The sequence below is a fragment of the Clupea harengus genome, chromosome 26 (genome assembly GCF_900700415.2).
Source record: "Clupea harengus chromosome 26, Ch_v2.0.2, whole genome shotgun sequence".
In the NCBI taxonomy this organism is placed as follows: domain Eukaryota; kingdom Metazoa; phylum Chordata; class Actinopteri; order Clupeiformes; family Clupeidae; genus Clupea; species Clupea harengus.
Genome location: NC_045177.1, coordinates 3,588,903 through 3,610,258, shown reverse-complemented (window position 1 = coordinate 3,610,258; position 21,356 = coordinate 3,588,903). Strand labels below are relative to the sequence as shown.

At 40.0% G+C, this 21,356-nt stretch overlaps 1 protein-coding gene across 1 annotated transcript; it reads right to left on the bottom strand.

Moving 5' to 3' along the window:
• Nucleotides 1-5,779: 5,779 nt before the first annotated feature.
• LOC116219721 (zinc finger protein OZF-like) lies at nucleotides 5,780-12,648 on the bottom strand. Its single transcript, XM_042703832.1, has 3 exons — nucleotides 12,609-12,648; nucleotides 6,872-7,314; nucleotides 5,780-6,703 (listed from the first exon to the last, which is right to left on the bottom strand). The coding sequence occupies exons 1-3, from the start codon at nucleotides 12,646-12,648 to the stop codon at nucleotides 5,825-5,827; spliced, it is 1,362 nt and encodes a 453-aa protein (XP_042559766.1). The 3' UTR covers nucleotides 5,780-5,824.
• Between the last annotated feature and the right edge of the window lie 8,708 nt (nucleotides 12,649-21,356).

Sequence of the window (21,356 nt, the reverse complement as noted above, 5' to 3'; positions counted from 1 at the left end):
ACAGTCATGAAACACTTTCTCTCTTTCAAATGTAACAGACTGTAGACAGGTTTCCACGATTGAGGTATCCCCATAGTATATCTATTCTCTCCACGAGACTCACATTTTATTAAGTAAAGCACAAGTAAAATCATTCGCTAACCATACAGTGTTAAGTAAATGTAAACGAAACATTGGAATACATTAGATCTTACTTCTACTTTTCAGCAACTTACTTGTAGAAGAATCGTCATCACCACATTCTCTTACATCTGGTTCCTCTTTAATTTCCATCAGAGAAGAATTTTCTTCTTTGCAGGTCAAGGTTGGTGATGTGTGCGTGTCAGTCTTACAGTCATGTTCCAGTTCAGGCTTTTCTTCCACTGTTTGAATTTCAAACAGATACTCTTGAAGGAAATTATCAGATTCTTCTTCCTCTTTAATTTCCATCAGTGAATCATTTTCTTCTTTGCAGGTCAAGGTTGGTGATGTGTGCGTCTCAGTCTTACAGTCATGTTCCAGCTTTTCTTCCACTGTCTGAATTTCAAACAAATACTCAGATGGGAAATAATCAAATTCTTCTTCTTTTATATTCTTCACTGCCATGAGTAGTTGTGATGGTTCAGTAGATCCTGACATTGTAGACCTCAGCTATTTTGCAATGGAAAGCCAGCAGGACATTTCTGCATAGAAAGTAAAATATTAGCAACATACCCAAACACCACAAAGACACAAATAGACAGAAAGACACAGACAAAACACCGTAACATCAGACAAAAGATAACCGGGGACAAATGGATGGTCTGTACAATATCACACAAATCAGACAAAAGTTTCTTTAAAGTCAGAAAAAGAGAAACATTTTACAAAAGCATCTAATGTAATCACCATCCTACCTAAATCATACATCTGTACGGGCTTAATGTAATCACCATCCTACCCAAATCAGACATCTGTACAGGATCATTTCAGATTCAGATTGTGTAAAGTTTTTCATAAAAAGCTGCCCTTTCTCTCAAATCGCCCCTGCTTGCTTGCGAAATCGCTCTGCTCCTGCTCAAAACGGTTTGGCTGCACTCAAATACACTGTTGCTTGCAGAAATGTCCGGTGTTTCAGTTTAAGTTCTTGTCCTCGCACTCGGGCTGCTTCTGCTCACAGACTTCTGCTCGCTCTCGCTCTCGCTTTCTCTCTCTCTCTCTCTGATTGTTATGAAATTACTTTAGCTAAATTCACCAACCAATACAAAATAACAACGTTAAATGAATGCAAATGCTCTCAGATCACGACCACGCTCTATATTAAAGGATAAAAACTTCATACATCGACAAGTTTGTTTACGTGAGGTATTCAGCTATCGTTAGGCGCATATGAGCCCCTATAGCAAACTGTACACACACCAGATATGTCCGAGTAATGGCATTCATTTGGTATCACAAGGCTACTCGACTTACCTAGAACACGGGAGCTCCAAGGAAACTAATGTTAGGCGGTCAGTCGGACTCAAAGCCTCATCATAATGTTCACTGTCGGACCTCTTTTGCAGCCGTCTTCGGTTCCTTTTAGACGGGCAACAGCTACATTAGGATTTTAAAGAACTATTATCCAGCATTAATAAGAACCATTTCTACTCAAACCACCGTAATCATCTCTGCGTCTTGTTCCCGTGTTCACAACACGTTCTCTGCGATGCAAGTTCCTTGGAGCTGGCGACAATAAGCGACATTAAAACCGGTGAAGAGTGTCAAAATAAAAGTCTGTTTAATATTTTGGTTTGGCTCAGGTTTCTACGTCTTGCACAACATATGCCCTTTGTAATGCTAGCTAGCAAAGATAAATACAGTGTATGCTATATTGCATTTGCAAAATATTGTAATTTCATTAAATTCAATTCAATTCAATTTAATTCATATAGCAACTGAAATTGTCTTGAGTCTCTTTACAGAAGGAAGGAGGAATATACATAAAATACACAAAATTAATAGTAAATACTAATGGAGAGAGCCAGCATTCAAAGTATTGGTTGTAGAACAACGTAGTGGGTACACTATGTCCTCATAAGGTTAATATTATCAGGATAAAAAGAGCAATGAAGCAGAGGACTACGTCAAACTACATCAAAGCAGAGAAATATCTTGCAAATAACCGATAAAGAAATGAGCACAAACCCATCCACATTACATTACAGACCATTCCTACAAGCAGTATCTCTCCAGATCCTTCAGATTCTGAGGTCAACGTTTGTAGACTCTGCTTCAGCTCATCCCACAGATTTTCTATGGGGTTTAGGTCGGGGGACTGTGATGGCCATGGCAAAACCTTTATTCTGCGGTCAGTGAACCATTTTTGTGTTGATTTTGAGGTGTGCTTCGGATCATTGACCTGCTGGAAGGTCCAACCACAGCCCATTTCAAGCTTATTGGACGGGGCTGTTAGGTTTTCATTTAAAATCTGCTGGTATTTGATGGAGTCCATGATACCATGTATCCTAACAAGATGTCCAGGGCCTTTGGAAGAAAAACAGCCCCACAACATCAAAGATCCGCCACCATACTTCTTATTGAGTATGGGGGTCTTTTCTGTATGGCTATCTTTCTGTCTACGCCAAACCCACCTTTGATGTTTGTTGCCAAAAAGCTTTATTTTGGTCTCATCTGACCATATAACTCGGCCCCATTGAAAGTCTGACTTACATTTGGCAAACTGTAGGCGCTTTAGTTTGTAGTTGATTGACAGCAGAGGCTTTTTTCTGGCAACCCTCCAAAACAACTTGTGGTGATGTAGGTGGCGTCTGATGGTAGTTTTGGAGACTTTCTGACCCCAAGACTCAACTCACCTCTACAATTCTCCAGCTGTGATCCTTGGAGATTCTTTTTCCAGTCAAACCATCCTCCTCACGGTGCGTGGGGTCAATGTACACACACGTCCTCTTCCAGGCTGATTCTTAACATCTTCTGTCGCTTTAATTATTTCCATGATAGTGGAAATGGGTATTTTCAACTCTTTAGAGATTTTCTTGTGCCCATTTCTTGATTTGTGCAGCTCCAAAACTTTCCGTTGCACATCGTCACTGTGTTCTTGGGTCTTTCCCATAGTGATGAATGACTAATGGAATTTGGCCTGTGTCACCTCATATTTGTACGCCAGTGGAACAGGAAGTCATGGTTGACCTCTTAAGAGTTCCTTATCAAACAGGTGAACTTAAAAATGTAAAACATGACTGGAAATATACTTCAGTTAGATTTTAATTATAAGATTTTTCTAGGGGTGCCAATAATTGTGGCACACATGTTTTAGGGAAAATATTTATTTAATGTCAACAGTTTTTTTTTTCTTTCAATAATTTTACTTCAATGAAAAGGTAAGATTTTTGTGAATATTTTGAGTGAAAGACCAAGAGGATAAACAGCAAAGACATATTTTTTATAACCTGTTTTGCTCATATTCACTAGGGCACTGTACAGAGGTATCCAGAAAATGTGTTTATTTTTTTGTAGTTTATATTTATATTTGTGTAATTCTAGTTTGTTTCATTTATTGAATGGTTATTGAGCAGGATCTCAGAGGATGATATGACTGGGATCTGTGACTGCATAAGCTACTACATTACTGCTGAGATGGGAGCAGTGGGTGAATCTACCCAGAGAGTCACCTTTCCTTCGACCATAAGGAATGAACAGACCCAGGCTTTTACAGAGCTGCAGTAACTGTTTGCCATTTCTGTTTACAATACTGGCATTGCTCTCAAGTGGTCTAAAGTTGTTTGCTTTGATTAATCTGAGGGTCATCAATGTATTTATCCCCATTTGATTAATCTCAGTGTCATCAATGTATGTATTCCCATTTTATTTATCTGTGTGTCATTAATGTATGTATTCCCTTTTGATTTATATGTGTGTGATTAATGTATGTATTCCCGTTTGGATTATATGTGTGTCATTAATGTATGTATTCCCATTTGGATTATATGTGTGTCATTAATGTATGTATTCCCATTTGAATTATATGTGTGTCATTAATGTATGTATTCCCATTTGGATTATATGTGTGTCATTAATGTATGTATTCCCATTTTATTTATCTGTGTGTCATTAATGTATGTATTCCCATTTGAATTCATATAATCTGATTCTCTGTCAGTTCCCCGCCATTCATGTCTCCCATAACCCAAGACTGGGCCTTTAGATTGGAACTGTATAATTTATTTCTCATACAGGTTAATATACTGTAGTTATCATAATTGTTATGGATTATAATTTCTGATGATAGTATTTGAAAGGGGCGCCAAATAGATCGCACACAGGCAAATTTGAATATCTGAGGAAGTGAGTTCCTTTTATGACTTAATCCATACATGTGAAGTCCCCTCTGTTCATTGCGGGTTTTTCTCTCAACAAAACAACAGTTCCCTCGGACTCCCTTCCACATTTGACATGAGAATGTTTAACAGAAGAAATAATAAGGAATGGAGAGACCAGTGGCGTAAGGTAGTTACAACGGGCCCATATGCAGGCTTTTATGACGGGCCCTAGAGAATGCTAATTACTATCGTAGCGCTCCCTTCTTCCAGCCCCTGCGCCTAAAAAAATGCTAAACAAAGATGTTTGGTATCGATATAAATAGTGTTTAATTAATCAACCTTACATATTTCAGAAGTGACGGGTGTGTACACAATGAACAAAGTCTTGTATGACTCTCAACGGGAACATTTCTTACGTAATGTTTTTTTTTTAAAGTAATAATAATAGAATGCTGACACACCACTCAGGGCAGCGATGCTGATCCCAGCTGAACTTCTGCACTGCTGCTAGCATGGGGTCCTCCGTGGCGAACCCCTTGGGCTGGGGACTGTTTGTTAAAAAGCCAAAAGAATCTAATTTAGGCAGCTTTGCCACCTCCTTCTCCGGTTCTTTTTCCTACTGCCACTTCTATGCTTAAAACGCTTGCAGGTGTGCTGTGCTCAATTCACTTGCTTGTCTTGACCTTCAAATTTGTTTAACTAGCTATATCGTATTGTATTGTCACATGATCAAATAGAGACTTGACATTGGACAACAACATGCATGTTACCCAGCAATCATCATTGCAAATATGAATATGACAAAAATACCTAAAAATACCAAAATAATAAAGAATATAAGAACTTATTAATTTAATTGCATAGTTTTTTAATAGTTTAGATAGTGTATGTAGGATAAGCATATCATTTTGTCATTAATTGCTACTATTTTTCCCCACAAATAATACCGACGTTAACGGATATACGTTTGCCTTTTCTAGTTTATATATAGCATTAGAAACTTGCCACAGTGTAATACCAGTTCATTTCTGAACGCAAGCATATTTAAGCAGTGAAAATTAGGATCTTAGACTTCTGTCAGACTTCTGTCAGACTTCTGTCTCACGGGCCCAGGTGCGACTGCACCTGCTGCATCCCTTTAGTTACGCCACTGGGAGAGACATTTAGTTCCCCCCTCCCCCATCTCTGAAACTAACACATCTATGAACTGTTGATGAGCCCACAACCTTCATATGAGGTGCCGTTTAGGCCATGAGTCAAGGAAGCTTGCACAAACACTTTTTTTGTACAGGCGCTAATTACGGCTTGTCGATTATATATTGTACACCCCCACACACATACATGAATCCCCCCCACACAAACATACTTGAAAAAAAAAACTCACTTCAAGTTTTTGTATTTATTCAATTCATGTACCCTAACAATTTGTGTTTCAATCTGTACACTAACATACGTTTCAAATATGATAAAAAATACTTGTTGTTGTTGTTGTTTAAAACTCAGCTAATCAAGAAATATTTCAGTAAGAGATACTCCATCATGTATTATCAGGGCAGCACATCATTGGAATGGATCCTCTGATGCCTCTTGAGAATAGATATTCGGCTAAAGGCCTTTCCACACTGACAACACTGATGGGGCTTTTCTCTGGTATGTGTAATCTGATGTTTGTTGAGGTCAGAGCTACTCCTGAAATACTTTCCACATGTAGTACACCGATACGGCTTTCCCCCAGTATGGACTTTCTGGTGTTTCTTGAGGTGACACAATTGATTAAAGGCCTTCCCACATGTACTGCACTGGTGTGGCATTTCCCCAGTATGGATCATCTGATGTAACTTGAGCTGAAACATTTTAGTAAAGGCCTTCCCACATGTACTGCACTGGTGTGGTTTTTCCCCAGTATGGATCATCTGGTGTGTCTTGAGAGAAGACATGCAACTTAAGGCCTTCCCACATGTACTGCACTGGTGTGGCTTTTCCCCAGTATGGATCTTCAGGTGTCCCTTGAGATGAGACAAGTGACTAAAGGCCTTCCCACATGTACTGCACTGGTGGGGCTTTTCCCCAGTATGGATCATCTGGTGTGTCTTGAGATGACACATGTGACTATAGGCCTTCCCACATGTACTGCACTGGTGTGGCTTTTCCCCAGTATGGACCATCTGGTGTGTCTTGAGATGATACATGTGACTAAAAGCCTTCCCACATGTACTGCACTGGTGTGGCTTTTCCCCAGTGTGGATCATCTGGTGTGTCTTGAGAGCAGACATGCAACTTAAGGCCTTCCCACATGTACTGCACTGGTGGGGATTTTCCCCAGTATGGATCCTCTGGTGTGTTTTGAGAAGTGTAATTTGCCTGAAGGCCTTCCCACATGTAGTGCACTGATGGGGCTTTTCCCCAGTATGGATCATCTGGTGTCTCTTGAGAGCAGACATGCAACTTAAGGCCTTCCCACATGTACTGCACTGGTGGGGATTTTCCCCAGTATGGATCCTCTGGTGTGTTTTGAGAAGTGTAATTTGCCTGAAGGCCTTCCCACATGTACTGCACTGATGGGGCTTTTCCCCAGTATGGATCCTCTGGTGTACCTTGAGAGCAGACATATGACGAAAGGCCTTCCTACATGTACTGCACTGGTGTGGCTTTTCCCCAGTATGGATCATCTGGTGTCCCTTGAGATTAGACAATTGTTTAAAGACCTTCCCACATGTAGTGCACTTATATAGCTTTTCCCCAGTATGGATCTTCTGGTGTGTCTTGAGATGACACACTTTGCTGAAGGCCTTCCCACATGTACCGCACTGATGGGGATTTTCTCCTGTGTGAATTATTTGATGAATTACAAGATCAGAACGTCTAGCAAATGTTTTGTAACACTGGGAGCATTCATGTTGTTTCTCCTTGGTGTCTAGTCGCTGAAGTATTTCCTGGTATGAAGTCTTTCTGCACTGGGGGCTTTCATGACGTGTCTCTTTGTTTCTTTTCCCCTCAGTATTCCCTTTCTTGTTAGATTGGATCCTTTGAATGTCTCCTAGAATATTATAAGAATACAAAATTCAACAATATATTCTCTCTTCTCCTCTATCTGGTATGTTATTTCTACAATACTGGTACATATATTTTTTATGTTTTTTATATATTGGTTATTTGATATAATTGAATGTCACTTGAATTGTGACTAAGGAGAAAAGTGTCTACCTACAGACTAAATGTAAATGAGAACAGAGATAAACAAACATGAAGTACAGAACCGGATGGCAGAAACTCTCTCTCATTTGAATGTAACAGACTGCAGATATTATCCCATGACTAAAATATACCCACAGTATTTCTGTTCATTGAATAGGTCTCAAAGTGTGAAGCAGGAGTTAGGCATTCTCTAAAATTCAAGTGTTGTAAATATACACAACCCTCTACAATAAGCAAGCAACTTACTTGTAGGTGAAGAGTCGAAGTCACCATATTCTCTTGAATCAAATTCTTCTTCATTTTTAATTTCCATTGGTGAATACTTTTCTTCTTTCATGGCCATGGTGGGTGATGGGTTAATTTCAGTCCTGCATTCATATTCCAGTCCAGGCTTTTCTTCCACTGTCTTAAATGTCGACAGACTCTCTTGTAGGAAAGCATCAAATTCTTCTTCTTTTATCTCCTTCTTCACTGAAGTCGGCAGTTGTGAAGGTTCAGTAAATCCAGACATTCTTGACTTTAGTTCTGTTTTGGAAAAAGAAAATCTGTGAAAATCTGCAAAGAAAGAACTACAGTATAGTTGAACTGCTGGTGAATAACAAATACAGTATACTTCCAGAGCATCCCAGTGCCAGCCTTAAAAAGATGAGTTCAGTAATCTGACTCCACGCTGTGGTGTTAATATATTGCTTCTTCTGTCTGACCAATTAGCTTCCTGGATTCAAACCTAGCCAATCAGCTGTAGGAGCTCTTAGAATGCAAACTAGCATCACAAAGGGTTATGGGCAGTAATTACATGTTTATAAGCACCATTTACACGTCTGATGGTCCTGAGGTGGAAGTGCAGCCTGCAGACTCCACAGTGGAGTGTAGTAGGGGGCTGGGAGTGTGAACTGAGAAGTGATGGGGGATGGTGAGGAAAGGTGCACCTGGGCTGGTAAACTGAAGGAGGCTTCCAATCTGCCTTAAAGCTTGTTTATACTGTATGCATATGTGATTATTCATGTAAGCGTGTGTGTCTGTAATACTGATATAAAGATATAGAGTAAGTATAATATCAGACCTATATACCACTTAAAAGAACTATGGAATTAAATAAAAATCACGAAACGTAACAAACTTTTTTTTGTAAGTACACAGAAAACATTATCATTTACACCAGAATCCCAATTATTTACCCCACAAGAACGTATGCAATTCATATCAATAATAATACCTTAATTCTTGGCAGTACTCCAACTTAAAAAACATTGACAAAATGCAAAAGTTTTTTCCAATTCAAATCATCCTCAACATGAAGCTATTTGCAGTGCTATGTCTGATCTGGTCATTGGCCATCGGTGTCTTAGCAGTGCCTCCAGTGCTCCCCTGCTGTCACGGGACGTAACGTCTCAGACGGGTATTTACAATGAAACAGAGTATATTTATGAAAACAGCCAGGGACCAGGGGAATAGACTACGTGCGTGCCTGCAGTCAGTTAGATGGAAGAGTAGGCGTTTCTCAAAGTGTGGGGCGCAGAGACGTGAAAGGTGGGGCGAATGGACGTGATGAATGGGAGATACATTTTTTTTACCCCTGATTTATGGCATTGCTTTCCTTTATAGACAATAGATTTTGATTGACGTCGGCGTATTAATTGCAGCGGGACCATTTAAAAAAAAAAAAACTTTAGTTTAATTTAGTTAGGGCTGTAAACTGTTCTCGCTACGTGTTTTACATATACTCAATATCAATATCGACTCTTTATCTCTTGTTCCATCCAAAACAGCAAGAAACCTCGGGGTCATTATTGATGACCAACTGACATTCACGGCCCGCATCGCCTCTGTCTCCAGGTCGTGCCGCTTTGCGCTATACAACATCCGCAAAATCAGGCTGTACCTAACCCAGTATGCCACTAACATTCTTGAGTAAAGCACAAGTAAAACCATTTGCTAACCATTCAGTGTTTAGTAAATGTTAACGAAACATGGCAATGAATTAGATCTGAATTCTACTTAACCAACTATTCAGCAACTTACTTGTAGAAGAATCGTCATCACCACATTCTCTTAAATCTGGTTCCTCTTTAATATCGATCAGAGAAGAATTTTCTTCTTTGCAGCTCAAGGTTGGTGATGTGTGCATCTCAGTCTTACAGTCATGATCCAGTTCAGGCTTTTCTTCCACTGTCTGAATTTCAAACAGATACTCCTCTTGTAGGAAATGATCAGATTCTTCTTCTTTTATATTCTTCACTGCCATGAGTAGTTGTGATGGTTCAGTAGATCCTGACATTGTAGACCTCAGCTGTCTTTTGCAATGGAAACCCAGCAGGACATTTCTGTAATACAAGTAAAAGTTTAGCAACATGCCCAAAGACCACAGAGACACAAACAGACACAAAGACAAAAACAAAAAACAAAAAAAACCTAACATCTGACAAAATATAAACTGGGACAAATAGATGGTCTGTACAATAAGTCAGAAAAAGATTTTTAAAGTGAGAAAAAAAGAAACATTTTACAAAAAGCATATATGAACAAATCCGTATTGGCTTAATGTAATCACCATCCTACCCAAATCAGACATCAGTACAGGTTTATTTCAGGTTCAGATTTTGTCATGTTTTTTCATCAAAAGCTGCCCTTTCTCTCAAATAGCCCCTGCTTGCGTGCAAAATCGCTCTGTTCCTGCTCAAAACTGTTTGTCTGCACTCAAATACACTGTTGCTTGCAGAGATGTCCTGTGTTTTAGTTTAACTTCTTGCACTCAAATACACTGTTGCTTGCAGAGATGTCCTGTGTTTCAGTTTAACTTCTTGGACTCAAATACACTGTTGCTTGCAGAAATGTCCTGTGTTTCAGTTTAAGTTCTTGTGCACTCGGGCTGCTTCTGCTCACAGACTGCTCACTATCGGGTTAGCGCGCTCTCTCTCTCTAATTGTTATGAAATAACCTTACCTGAATTCACCAACCAATACAAACTCATGACGTGAAATGAACGAAAATGCTCTCAGATTGCGAGACCACGCTCTATATTAAAGGATAAAAACTTCATACATCGACAATTTTATTTAAGTGAGTTAATCAACTATTGTTAGGCGCATATTTACATTTAGTCATTTAGCAGACAATTTTGTCCAAAGCGACGTACAAGGGAGAGGCATATGAGCCCCTATCGCAAACTTTACACACACCAGATATGCCAGAGTTATGGCATATATAGGCTTATTGGCATCACACGGCTACTCGGCTTACCTAGAAAACGGGAGCTCCAGATAAACTTATGTTAGGCGTCGGTCAGTCGGGGTCATAGCCTCATAATGCTCAGTGTCGGGCATATTCTGCAGCCGTCTTAGGTTTATTTTAGACGGACAACAGCTGTATTAGGATTTTAAACAACTATAATCCAGCATCGAATGCCTTATTAGGAACCCTTTCTACTCTAACCACCGCAAACATCTGTGTGTTTTGTTCCCGGGTTCCAAGCACGTTGTTTGTGATGAATGTTCCTGGGAGCTGGCGACAATAAGAGACGTTGAAGGCGGTTAAGAGTGTCAAAATAAAAGTCCAATACAAAGTTCAGTATAAAATGTTGGTTTGGCTAACGTTTCTACGTTTTGCACAACACATACCAATTGTACTGCCAGCTAGCCTACATAAATGCAGTGTATGCTATATTGCATCTGCAAATATTGTAATTTCATGAAAATAAATTCAAATGTATTGATATAACAACTGAAATGGTCTTGAGTCTTTTTACTGAAGGAAGGATGAATATACATGCAATACACAATATGAATAGTAGATACTAATGGAGAGAGCCAGCATTTAGAGTATTGGTTGTAGAACAGCGTAGTGGGTACACAGTGTCCTCATAAGGTTACTATTATCAGGATAAAAAGAGCAATGAAGCAGAAAACTACGTCAAACTACATCAAAGCAGAGAAATATCTTGCAAATAACCGATAAAGAAATGAACACTAATCCATCCACATTACATTACAAGCCTTTGGAACTGTCCACTAACCCATCCAGAGTACATTACAAGCCTTTGGCCACTAACCCATCCACATTACATTACAAGCCTTTGGCCACTACCCCATCCACATAACATTACAAGCCTTTGGCCACTAACCCATCCACATTACATTACAAGCCTTTAGAACTGTCCACTAACCCATCCACATTACATTACAAGCCTTTGGCCACTACCCCATCCACATAACATTACAAGCCTTTGGCCACTAACCCATCCACATTACATTACAAGCCTTTAGAACTGTCCACTAACCCATCCACATTACATTACAAGCCTTTGACCACTAACCCATCCACATTACATTACAAGCCTTTGGCATTAGCCACTAACCCATCCACATTACATTACAAGCCTTTGGCATTAGCCACTAACCCATCCACATTACATTACAAGCCTTTGGAACTGACCACTACCCCATCCACATAACATTACAAGCCTTTGGACACTAACCCATCCACATTACATTACAAGCCTTTAGAACTGTCCACTAACCCATCCACATTACATTACAAGCATTTGGCCACTAACCCATCCACATTATATGACAAGCTTTTGGAACTGTCCACTAACCCATCCACATTACATTACAAGCCTTTGGCCACTAACCCATCCACATTATATTACAAGCTTTTGGAACTGACCACTAACCCATCCATATTACATTACAAGCCTTTGGCATTAGCCACTAACCCATCTGTATTGCATTACAAGCCTTTAGAACTGTCCACTAACCCTTCCACATTACATTACAAGCCTTTGACCACTAACTCATCCACAATACATTATAAGCCTTTGACCACTAACCCATCCACATTACATTACAAGCCTCTGGCATTAGCCACTAACCCATCCACATTACATTACAAGCCTTTGGCATTAGCCACTAACCCATCCACATTACATTACAAGCCTTTGGCATTAGCCACTAACCCATCCACATTACATTACAAGCGATGGCGTGTATGTGTGTGTGTGTGTGTGTGTGTGTGTGGCATTGGCCCATCTTCCATACTAAGAGGTGACAGAAAAAGGGAACTTCACAAGTGGGCCTGTAACAGTGAGGCTTCTTCATGCCATCAGTGGCTGGAACTCTTTTGTAGCCAACTGCTTACTTGGGGCTTTGTCACCACTGGATTTATGAGCAGTGTGCATGGTTCTTGCCATAGGCCATAGTGTTAAAAATGCTGCCTCCACCAGTTGCATCCAGCTGTGCACCCCACTGTGTGGGCCTGGGGTCCATAGAGAGGTCATCCTATCATTTGATCCCAGAGTTCCGTGGGGCTCGTGCACAGTGGAAATTTACGGACCTTTTGATCACTTCAAACCGGTTTCAAGGCTCCCCCTCATCTCCACTATATAAGTCCGACCCTCCGATGGCCAAGTTGTCGGGCACAAGAAACTGGAGTTGGAGAGGTCGTTGTCAAGGAGTGCGTTGGACAATTCGGGTTGCATGCATAGCCATTACACTTCATCATTGTTATAACTCACCCTGGTGCGTGATGATAAACAGCTGTCCTCACAGAAGCTGATATATGATGTCACAGCTTCTGTGTACTCATCCAGACTGTTGGTAGCGGTCCTGAAGACCTCCCAATCACTACAGTCCAAGCACGCCTGAAGATCCTCCACAGCTTCACTGGTCCACTGCTTAGATGTCCTCACAACAGGTTTGCAGAGTTTTAATTTCTGCCTGTATGCAGGGATCAAATGGACCATGACGTGGTCAGAGTGTCCCAGTGCAGCCCGGGGGACGGCATGATAGGCATGGCTAACTGTGATGAATATAATCATACATGGCACTTTTGCCTCAATGTTTTAGTTAGGTGAAATATACAACAATAAGGCATAGCAGACTACCTCAGAGAGTGAAAAACAGGTTGGGACTTTGTAGTGTTAGCGGAGCTGCGTCAATTACCGGCATGCGTCAATTATAGGACACATTCGGCGTTGTCATGTTTACATTCACTCTCGTGATCAACTTCGGGCGACTATGGCAAGAAACGTAAGCTCCCACAAAAATAGGGCATTTAAGCTTTACTTGTGAAAAAAATTAACTCTGTAGATCTAATTTAACCTTGTGAAATAGTGTTGTACTTTTGCGTGTACATTATAGTTTGGAACACTTAGCGGCGCGACGAATATTTTATTTGGTCTTAAAGTTGTACTGTCAGATTTATTCTCTCCAGATGAAGTTTGACTGTGATTTTAAACTGCCATTTCAAATGCTAAAAACAGCTAGCATGATGTAATGTAAGTACGGATGCTTACAGAGACCAAATCCGATTACTCTGGTCGTTTAGACCTATGTCAATATGAAAGGCACTTGTTGAGAAATTGGGCGGGAGAATAACGCGATTTGGTGATGAAGGTCGCCTTCCGTAGTTGCGTTTACAGTTTAACTTAAACAAAGTTGAATTAGATTAAAATGTTGTATTTCCACGAACAAAAGTACAATTACAATACCGTTATGATAAATGTCTTCATTTTTAATACATAGCATACATAATCATGCCATGTTTGTTTTGTGCATGTTTAAGTGAATAGACTGCACCTACAACTGAATCAGGTCAAAGAAAGCCCACAAATAACCCAAATTAAACAAAAATAACACTAGTTAGATTAACATTTGCTTGTCAAAACATATTGTGACAAAGTCATTTGTACAGAAATTAGACCGGTATATGTCAAAGGAGGAGGAAAGCATATTATTATCTCGAAAACCAACGCGGTAAGTGGAACAAAGTGGGAGTGTCCTATAATTGACGCAGGCGAAAACGTACTCATGTAACGTGTCACCCTAAACATTAATAGAAATTTTTAGAAATACGTTTTCTTGCGGTGTTAAACGAGTCTTACAAGTTAAAAAGGACAAATATCTCTCTCGAAAACCGTAAGTTTGGCTAACCTTATACATAACGTTAATCTATAAATAGACGCATATCGATTTTTCAACAAACTGTCCGATAACTGACGCATATACGCTAAGATGCCACTGCCAGACTAACTTGAACAGGTTCACGACATTCTATTTAGAATGACACAACAGTATCACCTTACCAGTATCAGTTAACATCATAGAAGCTCTCATGTTCAATGATGAGAGGGTTTATTAGCATCTCACTTCAACACAATGACAATATGAAAGCAGCCAAGGAGATGATGTCACACTGTTTCATGACTTATTGGTTACATAATTGCATCAGTTTTTAATAGAAAGTTTACCTCCAGGAGTTTATTAGCATCTCACATCAACTCTCAGTACAGTAATCTTATCATGACACTCCTATATCAATGAGTATTTGCTACCCTAACAGCCAATGAGATGATGTGACACTATTAAAGCAGCCAATGAGATGTGACACTGTGTCATAATCAGTTTTAATAGAAGGTTTACCTTAACTGCCACTCGGTGGGTTCCGGGATTGTTAGACCAGAGTAGAACACCTTCTTATTGTAACCAAATTCTAGAATTAGGGAGCATCACTTTGACATCCTTTGTGTGTGTGTGTGCCATTAGGTTTCTGTTTTCAGATGGCTCCAAAGCTGAGAGCTTTGAGCAAACATCTTCCCACACACACACACATCTTGCATAAGGTTTCTCCCCAGTGTGGATTCTCTGAAGTCAGTACTTAACACACAAAGACAGCTCTTCCCACATTCATATCAAACAAAAGGCTTGTCTCCAGAAATTGATTCTACATTCTCATTGCACACAAATGTCTCACACAGAGGAATAAAGTGTTTGATTTTTGTAAATGTGATGCTTCATCTTGAGCTAGTGGTATAAATATACTGGAATTCTTACTGTTAATTTGAAAATGTGCTGTTTTATCAGCATTTGAGACTCAGTCAGGCAATGGTGGAAAAATGAGGAACAAGGTTTTATTTACAATAATGCCCATCAAGTGAGAGAAGAAGGTTTCACTTGTAGATCCATCAACTTCTCTAATTAGAACAAAGAAAGTCCCAGTTGAAGTATCCTTGGTCTGACAGGAGAAGGAGTTAATCTCCAGGCCCCCTGACATGGGTCACACTAAATACACTCAGGCTTAACAGTGATTTTAGAGACACAAGGTCCCCAAATCATTCAGTTATTTTCCTCTTAGAGCTCAGCCTCACACATACAGCTCAGGAACAGAGTCACACATGTAACAACCAGATATACTTCAAGAGGTCCTCTGCTTAACCTTAACTCTAACTCTAAGATACACAAGGGCATAAAGTACATGTGAATATAAGAATCATAAGACATTAGTTCTGATTTTCATTACATCACACCTCTGGGGGGTCACACTTTATTCCTCTTTGACTCTGGCACAAGTGTGACATTATAACTCTGCCGTAACAGCGTATATCAGATGACTTGTCATTAAGATGACACTGCCTGACTGACTTGTAGTTAAGGAAACACTGAAGATTTATGTTGGTGCCCAGTGTAATTCCCCCCCAAGATCCACCCACATATTTCAGCTGTTGCCAAGCTACCAGCTGTTGCCAAGCTCACAGCGTTCATATGAGGCTCCGGTTTCAGCCTTAAATATAGAAAGCTTATGCATACACTACCTTTTCTTGTACAAGTGCTTGTAGCTGCTTGTAGATTGTAGTTTGTATACAAACAACCCCCCCCCCCCCCCCCCCACCTAACACCTACTTTAAAAAACATAGTTTTCAATCTCTACCTCAACAAAAGCTTCAGACATGAAGAAATTATACATCGCTGTGAACATTACATATGTTGTTTAAAACTAATTTACTCAAACATATTTCAAGAAATGATACTTTATCATGTATTATCAGGGCAGCACATCACAAGTGTGGATCCTCTGGTGTCTTGAGATTACCCTTTCGACTAAAGGTCTTTCCTCACTGAGAACACCCATGGGGATTTTCTCTAGTATGGAAACATTTGTGTACCTTTAGAATAGAAATGTGTCTTATCACATGTTTTGCACTGGTATGGCTTTTCCCCAGTATGGATCCTCTGGTGTGTTTTGAGAGAAGACATTTGACTAAAGGCCTTCCCACATGTACTACACTGGTGTGGCTCATCCTCTGATGTTTCTTTAGATCAGACATCTGAATGAACGCCTTTCCACACTGAGAACACTGATGTTGCTTTTCTCCAGTATGTGTAATCTGATGTTTGGTGAGGTTGGAGCTTTCCCTGAAACACTTTCCACATGAAGTACACTGATACGGCTTTTTTCCTCTGGTGTGTCTTGAGATGAGACAATTGACTAAAGGCCTTCTTGGGCATTTTCAGCAACGGTGGCATCATACTACGAGCTCATTGCACACACTTTTGTCCAATTTCATATCTTATAGATGTAATGCTTCATTCTGACATAGCGGTATGATACAGAAGAATCCAGATTATTTGTTTGTAGTTTATATTTGATTCTAGTTTGTGTAATTCATCAATCAATGGTCCTTGAGCAGTATCTCTTTTCCCTCCCTGTAGAGGCTTTTTAAAAACATAAAATGTGTATATCATATTTTCAATTTGTATCTTTGCTATGATGTTCAATCTCATATTGACAGACAGAAATTGAGTTTGGAGAGGATAGAGGTTGTTTACCTGTTTCAGAGGATTTTTGTTTATAGCTTAATGTGATGTGGCTGTGATTGAGAGTGAAATCTGAGGCCTTACTGTGGAGTAGTTGATAGGACTTGGATCTGTGACTGCATAAGCTACTACATTACTGCAGAGAGGGGAGCAGTAGGTCAATCTACCCAGAGAGTCACCTTTCTTTCGACCATAAGAAATGAACAGACCCAGGCTGTTATAGAGCTGTAGTACCTGTTTGCTATTTCTGTTTACAATACTGTCATTGTTCTCACGTGGTCTAAAGTTGTTTGCTTTGATTAATCTGTGCGTCATCAATGTATGTATTCCCATTTGATTTCATATAATCTGATTCTCTGTCAGTTCTCTTTCCATTCATTTCTCCCATAACCAAGACTGGGCCTTCAGATTGGAACTATATAATTTCAGACTCATACGGGGGTATATAGTTATCATCATTATTATGGATTATAATTTCTGATTGTAGTATTTGAAAGTCAGATGGCGCACAGGTAAATGTGAAGATCTGAGGAAGTGAGTTCCTTTCATGACTTAATCCATGCATGTGATTTCTCTTTCTGTTCAGTATAAATATGACTTGCACGTTGTCAAACAACAGTTCCCTCTGACCCCACTGACTCTTTTACATATTTGACATGAGAATGTTTAACAGATGAAATACAGAGTTCCCTATAATAAGGAATAGAGAGACATTTAGTCTCCCCCTCCCCTCCCCCCTCTGACACTAACAGATCTATGAGCTGTTGATGAGCCCACAGCCTTCAGATGAGGTTCTGTTTAGGCCATGGGTCTAGGAAGCTTGCACAAACACTACTTTTTTTTGTACAAGCGCTAACTGCTACTGGTCAATTATAAAATGTACACCCACACACACACACAAATCCCAACAAACATACTTGAAAAAAAAAACACTCACTTCAAGTTTTTGTTTTATTGGATTCATGTACCCTAACAATTTATGTTTCAAACTCTACCCCAACACAAGTTTCAAATATGATCAAATAATACTTCACCTTGTACATCAAATGTTGTTGAAAACTCAGCTATTCAAGAAATAATTCAGTTAGAGATACTCCATGTATTAGCAGGGCAGCACATCATTTGAATGGATCCTCTGGTGTCTCTTGAGATGTGACATTTGACTAAAGGTCTTTCCACACTTAGAACACTGATGTGGCTTTTCTCCTGTATGTGTAATCTGATGTTTGGATAAGTTGGAGCTTACCCTGAAATACTTTCCACATAAAGTACACTGATACGGCTTTTCCCCAGTATGGATCCTCTGGTGTTTCTTGAGAGCAGACATGCAACTAAAGGCCTGCCCACATGTACTGCAATGATGGGGCATTTCTCCAGTATGGATCATCTGATGTGTCTTGAGATGAGACAATGTACTGAAGGCCTTCCCACATGTACTGCACTGATGGGGCTTTTCCCCAGTATGGATCCTCTGATGTCTCTTGAGATGAGGCAATCTACTGAAGGCCTTCCCACATGTACTGCACTGGTGTGGCTTTTCCCCAGTATGGATCCTTTGATGTCTCTTGAGATGAGACGATTGACTAAAGGCCTTCCCACATGTACTGCACTGGTGTGGCCTTTCCCTAGTATGGATCTTGTGGTGTATCTTGAGAGCAGACGTGCAACTAAAGGCCTGCCCACATGTACTGCACTGATGGGGCTTTTCTCCAGTATGGACCCTCTGGTGTCTCTTGAGATGAGACATGCAACTAAAGGCCTGCCCACATGTACTGCACTGATGGGGCTTTTCTCCAGTATGGACCCTCTGGTGTCTCTTGAGATGAGATGATTGACTAAATGCCTTCCCACATGTACTGCACTGATTGGGCTTTTCTCCTGTGTGTATTCGTTGATGAATTGCAAAAGAGGAATGGCTTTCAAATGTTTTGAAACACTGGGAGCATTCATATTGTTTCTCCCTGGTGTCCAGTCGCTGATGTAATTCATGGTATGAAGTCTGGGGGCGTTTATGACTGCTCTCTTTGTTCCTTTTTTGCTCAATGTTCCCTCTTTTGTTAGATTGGATCATTTGAACGTCTCCTGTAATGTTAGCAAAAAAAAGTTTCAACAACATCCCTCTCCTCAGTAATTTCGACAATACCAGCAAACACATATCCTTTGTTATATTCATACCTATTGGCCATTTGCTAAAATTGCACATCATTTGGAAGTGACTTAGTATAAAAGTGTCTACCTAGAGACTAAATGTAAATGTAAACAGAGATACACACACATGAATTAAAGAGCTGGAGAAAAAAATGGTGGCAGACACTGTCTCTTTTGAATGTAACAGACTGCAGATATTATCCCATGACTAACATATACCCACAGTGTTTCTGTTCTCTGAATAGGTCTTACATTGTGAAGCACAAGTTAGCCATTCTCTAAAATTCAAGTATTGTAAATATACACAACACATGACAATAAACACGCAACTTACTTGTAGGTGAATAGTCTAAGTCACCACATTCTCTTGAATCAAATTCTTCTTCATCTTCGATTTCCATTGGTGAATACTTTACTTCTCTCAAAGTCATGTTGGGTGACGTGTTCATTTCAGTTTTGCATTCATATTCGAGTCTAGGCTTTTCTTCCACTGTCTTAAATGTAGACGGATACTCTTGTAGGAACTCATCAAATTCTTCTTCTTTTATCTCCTTCTTCATTGAAGTCCGCAGTTGTGAAGGTTCAGTAAATCCAGACATTTCTGTTTTCAGTTCTGTTTTGGAAAAAGAAAATTGGTCACACATTGGATGCAAAGATACAGTGAAAATGTGCTGGTGAATTACAAATACTTTATACTTCCAGAGCACACCAGTGGCAGCCTTAAAAAGGTGAGTTTAGTAATCTGACTCCACGCTGTGGTGTTAATATATTGCTTCTTCTGTCTGAAGCTAAGGTGCTGATTGGCTAGTTTTGAATGCAGGAAGATAATTGGCCAGACAGAAAAAGCTGATTGGCTAGGTCTGAATGCAGAAAGATAATTGGCCAGACAGAAAAAGCTGATCGGCTAGGTCTGAATGCAGGAAGATAATTGGTCAGACAGAAGAAGCTGATTGGCTAGGTCTGAATGCAGGAAGATAATTGGTCAGACAGAAGAAGCTGATTGGCTAGGTCTGAATGCAGGAAGATAATTGGTCAGACAGAAGAAGCAATATATTAACACCACAGCGTGGAGTCAGATTACTAAACTCACCGTAGGAGCTTTTGGAATGCAAACTATCAAATCAAAGGATTATGGGCAGGAATTTCATTACACGTCTTATGGTTCTCAGGTGGGCGTGGCCATAGCTCAGCCTGCAGAAACTCCACAGAGGAGTGTAGTAGGGGGCTGGGGGTGTGAACTGAAAAGTGATGGGGAAGGTTGGGTTGGGTTGGGGTGGTAAACTGAGGGAAGCTTCTATTCTGCCTCAAAGCTTGTGCATACTGTGTGCATATGTGAGTATTTACTATGTAAGTGTGTGTCTATCATACTGATATAAGGATAGAGAGTAAGTAAATATAATATCAGACCTACATACCCGTGTGAAACTTCACTTTAAAAAAACTATGGAATTAAATAGAAGTCACGGAACCTAACACATTTTTATTTAATTTTTTTTTTTACAGAGGACATTATCATCTATCAAGTAATATAAGGGCAGCACATAGGAAGTGTTGATCCTCTGGTGTATCTTGAGATTACCCTTTCCACTGAGATCACTGATGGGACTTTTTCCCAGTATGGATCTTCATGTGTACCTTGTGGTTAGATGAGTTATTATAGGTGATGGAGATCATTTCCAAACACTGTTAATGACTTAAGAATATAATAATCAAGTGCCTTGTATAATTAATCACCTTATATGAATCATGTACTTATGTAAGCAGGAACATGGCTTTTCTGTGTTTCTGCGTGTACGGAACTTCGATTATTAGGTGCCACTTAGTCTGCATTTTTACAAGAGCATGTTTAGACCAGAGGTGTTACGCCCGGCTCGTGGGGTCGCAACATGAAACGGTAAAGACAGACAACGTGGTAGATTGTAACAAAAAGCCTATTTATTTACTACAAAGGTCGATCCAACTGAAAAGTCCAGGGGTTCTCAAAGATGCGTGGATGCGTGTTGTGGGTATGTAGGTGAGTAGGAGCGTTCGCCAAAAGTGTGTGTGAGAGTAGCGGAAGCTGAGAAGGGGCCTCCCATCAGACGTAGCAGTGCTTTTATATCCACACCTGGCGCGGATAATCACCGCTCATCATGTTCCGTTGGAG